Source organism: Raphanus sativus, chromosome 4 (assembly GCF_000801105.2).
Source record: "Raphanus sativus cultivar WK10039 chromosome 4, ASM80110v3, whole genome shotgun sequence".
NCBI lineage: Eukaryota > Viridiplantae > Streptophyta > Magnoliopsida > Brassicales > Brassicaceae > Raphanus > Raphanus sativus.
Window position 1 is genome coordinate 24,707,274 of NC_079514.1, and position 11,055 is coordinate 24,718,328.

Consider the following 11,055-nt stretch of genomic DNA (forward strand, 5'->3'; position numbering starts at 1 on the left):
ACCATTCATAACAGGAACTCTCTCTGTCTGCAACACACATTTACATAGAGGCACAATGGTTTTGAGAGAGAGAGAGAATATGTTGGCCAGGGTTAGTGCGGTACTTCTAACTCTTGTGTTTGCTTTTGGTTTACATTGATTTTCTTCAAGATGAGCAATATGACTCTTAAATCTATCAACCTACTGTAAAGAACATAAGATGTACTGATCACATAGCTTTCTTTTTGTTGAGAAATTGTAGTTCCTAAGTTGTAAATTAGCTAACCTAGGGTACATGAAGCTAAGCTGATCACCACTGAATATGGAAGCCTTTGTACACAACAGTGATGCACATATAAGATGATTATAGTTGGCCTTACTCTCAGGTCTGTTGGATGGTTTTTATCGCTTCAGTGTGATGTTTCAAAGCATCATGATAATCCTGCTCCTTGGAGAACTCATTACATGTACTCATTATATTAAATCAAACATGATCATATTAAATCAACCACGTACCAAACAAATCAATATAGAACTTAACCACTTACCAAGAAAATCACATACTCCTTTAAAGCTTTCTCCTTCCTCTCCTCATTCTCTTTTTCTTCTCCAAACTCCGACTCATGTCATGCTTCTTCCTCGGAGGCAAAACTATCTTATCCTCCTGATCCACCGCTGCTTCTCCTGACTAAGTTCAAAAATTAACATTTAAAAAGTTCCAGTTTTGAGATTTTGACCGCGTCTATGGATCTCCTACCATTTTTAACAAAATCAGGCGTTACCTTGACGAATCTGTCGTTAGTTTCTCCGAAATCTCCAGCCATTGGAAAGCATCACCAAATGGATCCTAGACAGCGTGTGGACTCCATCCGAAACCTTCATTGTCTTCCAAACATGATTGTGACAGTACGTTGCTTGGATAGATGTTCGTATAAACGTTGACGACATCCTGGAGCTGATTCAGTCCTGAGAATCAATGCTCTAAGTTCTCTTTTTCATCGGAGAACTGAAACGGAATGGTCTGAAACTAAAAGTTGCTTTCCAATCGTGTCTAAAAAGAGATGATACAATTGGATTTAAGGGTCTAAAGAATTCATTTAAACGAAACCAAAAGGAGCAATTCTGAAAATACTTTAAGAAGTTATAAAAACGATTTGATTGTGGAGGTTCATCCACCTCTCAAGCATCCCCTATTTATAGATTTGGCGGCGAAGAATCGAAGAGGTCGAAATCGTTATAGATTTAATGTGTATAGCAGTTATTGCTGAAATTTAAGAATACATTAAACTTCAGAATGTCAAGAGATGAGGAAAGAAACTGTGCAGATTATGAGAAAACGGAGAAGACGAGTTCAATTGTGGAAGAAGGAAACTGATGTAGCCCTAGTCAACTAAAATATAAAACGCAGCGTTTAAATGTTTTACTTGTTAATTAGACCGAATACCAGAATCAGACCAACCCATCTTTTCATTATTCATCGAACCAAACACATAGAATCAAACCAAAGTACAAATCAGTCGACCGAGAAAACCAAATTTGCGAGCCCCACAGACATTAAAAATAATCCGACGTGTACAGCCTAAGAAGAGAAAAAGGAAAGTTCAGAGACACCCAGTAAAGGAACACAAAACTCAATTCAAGAACACTTTCCTTGATTATTAGAAACCTTTTAAACAATCTTCCTAGATCTGTTTAATCCGAATTACTCTTAGTCACATACGACTAGAGACGGACCAATTTCTAATATGAATAACACAATCGAGCTGCTCAACACAAGGCACTCGATCGTCTAACTCTTGACAAGAACACCCTCTTGCTCAAGCTTTTACAATAACGTGTTTAACCTAGATCTGCCCTAGACAATCTAGTTAAGTAGTCGTTACCGAATATTCTATTTTCCTAATATCTCGGTGAATCCAAATCTTCCATTATTCTCTCAACTTGATGTGCAAGCTATATCCTGGAACTAATGAGTATCGCCACGTCATCTTTCCATAACTCTGCCACATCTGCGTGTAACACACAAACTCCTTTGTGTAAAACGTCGTCACTCTGTTTCTCCCAACACTTGGCTCTTTTCTTGATCTTACATTTTCCCCCTTTTTATCTCAATGTGACAATCTAAGCATCCTGCATAGATATGAAAAATTCCACACAAGCAACAGGACATGAAGGCATAAAACATCCATAGATTCATCCGATTATCAAAGAGTTCCTAGAAATAACACACACTGCTCCAAAGGCCTTATTCTTAAGAGTAGCACACAAAAGACACAAGATCGCACTACTTTAAAGCTACAAGATAAGCTAAATTCTAGAACTCAGGATCAACACATTAGAAGGTATCACTCAGCTCTTCCGTTTCATCACCATCACAGTGGCTCAGTTCTTCAGTGTCATTGCCTTCGTCTTCAACTGGATCAGTCTGTTGATGTGGCAGAACATATTCTCCCCTTGCTTAGATGCACAATGTGATAAAAACAAAACGCACATTAGCCAAAACAAACAGATAAATCAAAGAGCACTGATATTCTTACTCCTCAGACGGATACGAATAGCTTTGAGATCTGCAATAGTACGACTCAGATCTTCTTCAAGATTCGGAGGTCTAGCATCGGCACCATTCCCACGACCAGCCTTAATGTCTTTGACCACAAGCTTCGGAAACCCAGTAGACTCATCAACCGGAAAACGCTGCTGATAGTTGATGACCTGCTGAATCAATGTTGGAAACATGATACGCCAAGCCCGCTTTGACTTAGTTCTAGCACCCATAACCATGATCTGATCATAGACGAGCTTCCCGAAGTTGAAACCGTCTTCGTTGTGATGAAGCATGTAAACAAACTTCAGACGATCTTGGTTCATGTTGGTGTAGTTCATAGTGGGCATCCAGTTCGTGCAGACCAACTTGTAGAGCACCTGATTCGTGCGAGTAAAGAACTTGGAGCTCATGTTTTCCCATCGATTGATGCGACCATCAGTGAGAAAACCACAAACCTCATCAAAGTTCTCACCCAACCAATTCGGGTCATCCTCAAATCCAGGCACACAGTAGATATCATTGATCAAACTTGAAGAGAAGTCAATCATGTATCCCCTGCAATACACAGCAACACCAACATCTCGCTCCTCAGCATCTTGGAGGTTCGCAATGAACTCCTTAACCATAGTGGGTTGGTACGCATCTACATCAGTGAGCGTGTGAAGTAGCCCTGCTCCCCGCACTATGTTCCTGACATCTTGCATGTTCACATCGGTGAGGGAGATCCGATGTTGAGTGATGAACTTACGACGACGAATCGAGTGAAACCTCTCGGCAGCCGCGGAGGTAAAGAATCGCTGATCCAGAGGAGTCGTGTGCGGTGCCATGAGCTCAAGATAGAGTTGCGATTTGGTCCGGTACATGCTCCGACTTTCCTCAAATCGTTGCTCCTTGGCCTGATTGACACGAATCTCAGTTTCATCAAGAGGAGTATCATCATTGTCAGAATCCGTATCTGAGAGGGATTCAATTTCAGGCGAGAGAGGTTCGGGAGAGGCTGCTCGAGTCGAACGGCGATGTGCTCGCTTCCACGAGGACGAAGCAGGAGATGGCTGAGAGAACGCCGGTGAGGGCTGGGACGAGCTGCCAGGTGCCGTCGGAGCGCGATTCAGACGCGAGCTTCTCCGAACCGGTTGCATGTCGCCGCACAAGAGAGAGAGAACAAAAGAGACGATTTTGACAAAGGAGAGAGATATGTGCACCTTCTTTGAAACCCTATCACACTCAAATGGGCTTATTAGTAACAAACAAAAAAGGCTTAAGAGCCCAAAACACACCAAAGAATCAAATGACATTGCCAAAAACCCATTAAGGACTCCCCTTTTTTTTCTTAAGATATAACCAAGATGGATGAGCCATCACTTATTGCCATGAGAGAGATTGAACAAATGAAGCTTGGACTCACGAGAAACTCAGCATCAACAGAGAAGCACCATGAATATGCAATCACACTTATTTACAGGCATAACTGATATGTCTTTTGTCCAGAGAAGGGGAGCAGAAATCGCTTTTCACACACAGTCTACCACCAAAATTTTTGAAGAATTCAGTAAATCAACTCAAGTCTGTAGCTATTTCTCAGCCGAGTAGCTGTCACAGACGAGATTCCTCCCAGTAAAGACATCCAAGCAATGATCTCAGCATCACACTGATCTGTAAAGTGTAGAAGCACAAAGTAGGCCTATTGTGTCTGTCACTTCAACACGACAGAGAATATATTAAGTTGTAGTTTTCTGTATCACCAAGAGCATAATCACCAATTCGATCAAAGAGATAGTGATCAAGAGTAGAGACAAAGTGGGGTAACACCCTGCTCCACTCTGAGCAATTTCAGAAACAGAATTAGTGATGTGCTCTGCCCAGTCCAGACAGTGATCGAGCTTAGAAGCAAGTGTTGTAACACCCAGTTCCAAAAACGAGTATCCATCATTCCAGGCCTTCTTATTTTGCTTTTCACGGCTTGTGTTACTTTTCACATTCCTTGTGTCACACATACTCCTCTCCTTGTTACACTCACCTCTCTTGTGCTTCATTATTCAATCCAGGTAGTGATCAAGACTCAGACCTAAAATGTTGCAGCATCCTAGTCCAAGATGAGTACCCTTCCTTAGTGAATCAAAGTCAGTATATGTTTTGAGATCAAGCTGGATGCTTCACAAAGAGAAACTTGTTGATTCAAGGTTTTGTTGTGGTGGTGGAGATTATATACGATACTACGAATTTACAGCGACCCTTCTCTTCTGACTAGGCTTATTCAGAGATTAACAATCCCTAAGGCTTTACGGAGCCCCAGGAATGTGTTGTAGTCCAACGGTTTGGTGAACAAATCAGCAAGTTGCTTTTCTGTTGATACATGATCTAGGATCACTATTTTCATCTCAACCAATTCTCTCACAAAGTGATGTCTGATGTCCACATGTTTGGTGCGTGAGTGCTGAATAGGATTCTTAGACAAATTGATAGCACTCATATTATCACAATGTACTACCATAGGGTTAGTAATGATACCATAGTCCACAAGCATTTGTCTCATTCATAGTAACTGAGTGCAGCAACTTCCCAAAACAATGTACTCAGCTTTGGCTGTTGAGAGTGATACACAGTTTTGCTTCTTGCTATGCCATGCCACCATGTTATTTCCGAGAAAGAAACAACCACCAGAAGTGTTATGTCTATCATCCAAGCAACCTGCCCAATCAGCATCACAGAATCCTGCAAGATTCACGTTAGTCTCAAATGTATAATGAAGTCCGAAATCCAGAGTACCTTTCACATATTTTATGATTCGCTTGACTGCATTCAGGTGAGACTCTTTTGGACAAGCTTGGTACCGGGCACAGATACCCACACTTAAGCATAGGTCAGGGCGACTTGCTGTGAGATACAGAAGACTTCCGATCATTGCCCTGTATAGCTTTTCATCAACTGGTTTGCCCTCTTCATCACGAGAGAGTTTGGTTGTAGTGCTCATCGGAGTGTTAGCAATTTTGCTCGTCTGCATCCCAAATCGCTTGATGAGATTCTTGGCATAGGTGCTTTGGGAGACAGTGATCCTATCATCAAGCTGCTTGATTTGTAGACCAAGAAAATAACTCAGTTCACCAACCATACTCATCTCAAACTCCTTAGTCATAGTTTTGACAAAGTCATCCACCATAGGCATCGAGGTACTTCCAAAGATTATGTCATCCACATACACTTGGACAATCATGATGTCTCTTCCCTTTTCTCCAATAAACAACGTCTTATCAACACCTCCTCTCTGAAAACCAGTCGCAACAAGGAAGTCCGTCAGGCGCTCATACCAAGCTCTGGGTGCTTGCTTAAGTCCGTACAAGGCTTTCTTAAGCTTGTATACCTTATCCGGGAAGTGAGGATCCTCAAATCCCTTTGGCTGTGTCACATATACTTCTTCTTGTAGAACCCCATTCAGGAAGGCACTCTTCACGTCCATTTGATATAGCTTGATGCGAAGATTACAAGCCATTCCAATCAGTAATCTGATCGATTCTAGACGTGCCACTGGTGCAAAGGTTTCATCGAAGTCAACTCCTTCAACTTGCGTGTATCCTTGCCCCACCAGTCGTGACTTGTTCTTAATGACATTCCCTTCTTCATCAGTCTTATTCTTATGTATCCACTTGGTGCCAATGATGTTCACACCTTCTGGTCTAGGAACGAGCTCCCACACTTGCAAGCGAACAAATTGTTAAAGTTCCTGATGCATTGACTCTGTCCAGTATTCATCATCCAATGCCTCATGTAGAGTCTTAGGCTCGATTTGGGAGACAAAGCATTCCAGTTTATTCATCTTGACAGTAAAACATGCAAGTCTGACCATCTCCTTGAAATCGATCTGTTTCTTCCTAGTAACTCTCCCATCATAGATCCCTCCAATCACATCATCTGGCGAATGATTCTTATGCACTCTGCCTTGATCCAGTTTTACTTCTAGTCTTTCTTGATCATCTTCATCCTCAGATTCATCTTTGATCTGCGCGGTTGTTGGACTGGATTTACTCGGCTGTGTAGCACAATCAATAGCTTGAGTTACTTGAGTTTGGTAGAAACCGATACTGTCATCAAACACAACATTCACTTTATCCCCAATGAACTTAGTATGATGGTTGTATACTCTGTAGGCAGAGCTGTTCGTAGAGTAACCCAGGAACATCCCAACATCACTCTTTGCATCAAACTTGCCCAGATGGTCCTTGTCATTCAAGATATAGCAGAGGCATCCAAATACATGCAGGTGGCTCAAGTTCGGAGTTTTACCTTTGAAGAGCTCGTACGGTGTAGTCTTTGTGTTTGGCTTCACGTAAACTCGATTTATGATATAGCAAGCTGCACCAATTGCTTCTGCCCAAAAGTTGGATGGTACATTGTTACCACACAGCATGGCTCTAGCCATTTCTTGAAGTGTTCTGTTCTTCCTTTCCACAACACCATTTTGTTGGGGGGTTCTCGGAGCTGCATACTGATGTCTAATGCCTTGACTCTGACAGAACAATTCGAATTGCTCATTCTGAAACTCTCCTCCATGATCACTCTTAATCTGAACGATTCCACCCTTCTCTTGTTTGAGTTGCAATGCGAGCACTCGGAAGCTATCAAGAGCATCGGATTTATTTTTTAGAAAGTCAATCCAAGTATACCTAGAGAAGTCATCAACAAGCACAAATATGTATCTCCTCCCTGCGATGCTGTCTGGGGTGATTGGTCCCATCAAATCCATGTGCACAAGTTCCAGAATTTTCTTTGATCTGATTTCTGTAATTTGCTTGTGTTGCACCTTGACTTGCTTTCCTTGACAGCATCCTTTGCATACAGTGGTGGTTTGTTTCTCAAGATCAGGAACACCACGAACCACTTCGGCTTTTACTAATCGAGTCAGACCATTAGTGTTCATGTGTCCCAACTTTCGATGCCAGAGATCCAATTTCGATTCAGTTGCTGAAAGACATGTAGTCTGAGATGGTTTCCACATGTAACAATTATTTCCAGACCTCACTCCATACAGAACTATGTTTCCATCACCATCCACTGCTCGGCATTCCTTCTTGTTAAAGATAACTTCCAAACCTTCATCACACAACTGACTCACACTGATGAGATTTGCCTTGAGTCCATCCACATAGTACACATTGATAAGTCATGGGAGATCAGCTCTGTCTGTTATCCCTACACCACGAATTTTAGCTTGAGCACCATCTCCAAAAGTCACTTTTCCGCCTTTAATAAGCTCGAGCTTCTCAAGATATTCAAGCTTTCCAGTCATATGTTTTGAACATCCACTGTCAAAGTACCATGGTAACTCTTCTGGAGCATCAGCGTCAGCACTCGTATAGGCTACGTTGCTTAGAAACTCTTTCTCATGAAGAGTACTTGAGAAATTACAGGACAATGTGATTTCCTCCTGAAGATATGACTCACTGATTTGATTGTGTGACACAACCGGCACTTTTTCCTTGTAATTTGGGTACAAGTCTCGTTTAGCAATCCATACTCCACCATATATAGTCGGTTCCAAATAGCACAGATTCATTCTCCAAGCACGTTGATACTGATTCTGACAAAAGTAGCAATATCTGACGTGATGACCAAGTTTTCCACAGAAGTGACACCCATTCCTTCTCCTTGGATTGTGTATTTTACGTTCGACCACAGCATTACTGACGACAGCTTTGCCTTTCTCTTGCTTAGTTACTTTGATTTCGTTAGCTGCTTCCTTCACAAAGATTGGTTTCTCAGAGGAAGTCTTGGAGGTAGATCCTTGAAATCCCAGTCCTCGGTTAGTACTAGGACACTGTCCAATGGTTAGGAGATGATCCAGAGTTGATGTTCCCACGGAGAGCATTCTGATCTGCTTATGATTCTCAGCTAGTTGACTTTCAAGTAACTTGCTTTTGTCCATCTCCTTTTCAAATAGCTCACTCAGTTGACCTACTTTCATCTCGAACAGTTTCTGAACTCGTTCTTGTTCAGCCATGGCTCGTTTGACCGATAGTAGCTCTTGATCAGATTCCTTCAGCGGTGAGAGAGGTGAGGTTTGGTTTCCTGGCTTTTCCAACTCCAGGATATTGACTTGAGCTTTCAGCATTGCTTTATCTTTCAGCAGTTGTAGATTCTCATGACTCAGTTCAGCAAACTGATTAAACAATGTCTTATACTCTGTTTCAAGGTCGTGATTTAGCTCATCCTCATCTTCTCTATCTACTGCACTGGCTTCTGTCGTGCTAGTCAAATCCACATCTTGCCCAATCAGAGCCATGAAGTTTAAGTGAAGCTCTTCTTTATCACTTCCACTGTCTGAATCTGTGTCACTAAAACTCATCAAGGATTTCTCCTTCTTTAGGTTGTTAGGGCACTCACTACGAGTGTGACCATAGCCTTTGCACTCAATACACTTCAGCTCCTTACGCTTGGTGAGAGGGCACTCGTTGCGAAAGTGTCCATACCCCTCACATTCATGACACTGTAACTCCTTTTTCTTGGAGTCTCTAGATGCATCTTGTCTGGAACCACGATCTGAATCATTCTTCTGGAAACGACCGCTTGATCTACTTCCTCCTTTCTCCATTCTCTTGACAAACTTGTTAAAGTTACGTGCCATTAAACCAAGATTCTCTTCAATCTTAGCAACCCTGTCCTCCTCCTTTGATTCAGCAGCAAACGCAATACTCTTCTGTGTATCAGTGAGTCTGTCAGTTTTCTCGAGGTCATGTACCTTCAGAATCCCTGAGAGTTGATCAAACTTCATCTCGTCAGTGTCTACAACGATGTTTAGCACTGCTTTGTAGGCTTCAAATCGAGGTGGTAAGCATCTTAGTAACTTCTTCACAAGATCTTTCTCTTCGTACTTTTTTCCCATAACAGAGGATTCACTAGCCAGTTCACTGAGTTTGGATATGAAACCATCAATTGGTTCATCATCTCCCATTCGTAGATTCTCGAACCTGGAGGCAAGGTGATCAATTCTGGTCCTTCGAACACTGGTGTTACCTTCAAAGTGATTTATCAAGGTGTCCCATGCTTCTTTTGCTGATTCACACCCTTGAATGATCTTGAATTGATCGAGATCAACTGCAGAAAATATGGCAGTGAGCGCCTTTGAGTTAAACTTTGACGCAGCCTTTTCAGAGTCAGTCCACTTATCTTTCTGTTTAGGACCTAACGAGTTGTCCTCCATCAGCACAGTAGGAGCAGACCACCCATCTTCAACTGCAGTCCAAGCATCTTCATCAATACCCCTGATTATGTGATGCATCCTAGCCTTCCAATGTCCGAAATTCCCTCCATCCAGAATGATAGGCTTATGCAGCGTGATTAGTTCCTTCATGGTGTCCATGAAACTCGCAGGATCTCAACCTGTTAGTAGTATACGATACCACAGAGGTTTCCCGCTCTGATACCAAATGAAAGTTCAGAGACAGCCAGTAAAGGAACACAAAACTCAATTCAAGAACACTTTCCTTGATTATTAGAAACCTTTTAAACAATCTTCCTAGATCTGTTTAATCCGAATTACTCTCAGTCACAGACGACTAGAGACAGACCAATTTCTAATATGAATAACACAATCGAGCTGCTCAACACAAGGCACTCGATCGTCTAACTCTTGACAAGAACACCCTCTTGCTCAAGCTTTTACAATAACGTGTTTAACCTAGATCTGCCTTAGACAATCTAGTTAAGTAGTCCTTACCGAATATTCTATTTTCCTAATATCTCGGTGAATCCAAATCTTCCATTATTCTCTCAACTTGATGTGCAAGCTATATCCTGGAACTAATGAGTATCGCCACGTTATCTTTCCATAACTCTGCCACATCTGCGTGTAACACACAAACTCCTTTGTGTAAAACGTCGTCACTCTGTTTCTCCCAACATTTGGCTCTTTTCTTGATCTTACAAAAAAAGTGTCTAATTATATATATGACTAGAGGCGTAGCCCCGCCCAAGCGCGGGGATGTTGACAAATACTTATGTTAATTGTAGTTAAAATCTAAGTTTCATGTATTGTGAAGGCAAACCTATGAATCATGTTGACATGGTCGATCATGTAAAAGCGTATTTGAATGCTTCAACCAGTAAACATAATGAATTGTTACATAGCTTTGCACTCTGCGATGGGTGGTGGGAGATTGGTGATGGGAAAAAAATTATTCCCAAGTTTTTAAAAGATATGGCTATGGTTTGGGCAGAAAGGAGAAATAGTAAGATCAGAAAGCGGTAAACAGAGGATGATACTTATGTCCCGCCAGTCCCACAACTCCTGAGAAGAAAGATTTGTGGAGAAGAGTGGTGTCTCCACCAATTATGAAAACAAAAATAAAATAAGTATTGTTTGCTTCCTGGAATTCACTATCTCTGCCCTCACTTGTAATTAGTACTAGATCTTGATCCGTGCGACCGCACGGATATTAATTTTCACTTTTAGTTTTTATTTATTTATACAAAATAATATATTTATAATATTTGATCGTTTTATATTGACTAAGTTAGGGGTGGATATTTGGGTACCACTC

The 11,055-nt window shown here is 41.6% G+C and overlaps 2 protein-coding genes and 1 long non-coding RNA gene across 7 annotated transcripts; all 3 read right to left on the reverse strand.

Annotated features, from left to right (window-relative positions):
- On the reverse strand, positions 1-1,354 carry LOC108828883 (uncharacterized). Of its 5 annotated transcripts, none has more exons than XR_001945828.2 (3): positions 762-1,354; positions 266-667; positions 1-27 (listed from the first exon to the last, which is right to left on the reverse strand). It is a non-coding gene; the product is annotated as an uncharacterized LOC108828883 (long non-coding RNA). The 5 variants fall into 5 exon arrangements; XR_008944482.1 differs by lacking the exon at positions 1-27 and adding an exon at positions 34-180 and having other exon boundaries at positions 762-1,353; XR_001945827.2 differs by lacking the exon at positions 1-27 and adding an exon at positions 34-183 and having other exon boundaries at positions 762-1,353.
- A 1,139-nt stretch (positions 1,355-2,493) lies between these two features.
- Positions 2,494-3,663, reverse strand: LOC108828895 (uncharacterized). Its single transcript, XM_018602559.1, has one exon. The coding sequence runs from the start codon at positions 3,661-3,663 to the stop codon at positions 2,494-2,496; it is 1,170 nt and encodes a 389-aa protein (XP_018458061.1).
- Positions 3,664-7,679: 4,016 nt separating this feature from the next.
- Positions 7,680-9,866, reverse strand: LOC108828896 (uncharacterized). Its single transcript, XM_018602560.1, has one exon. It carries the CDS (start codon positions 9,864-9,866, stop codon positions 7,680-7,682), a length of 2,187 nt encoding a protein of 728 aa, XP_018458062.1.
- Positions 9,867-11,055: the final 1,189 nt, after the last annotated feature.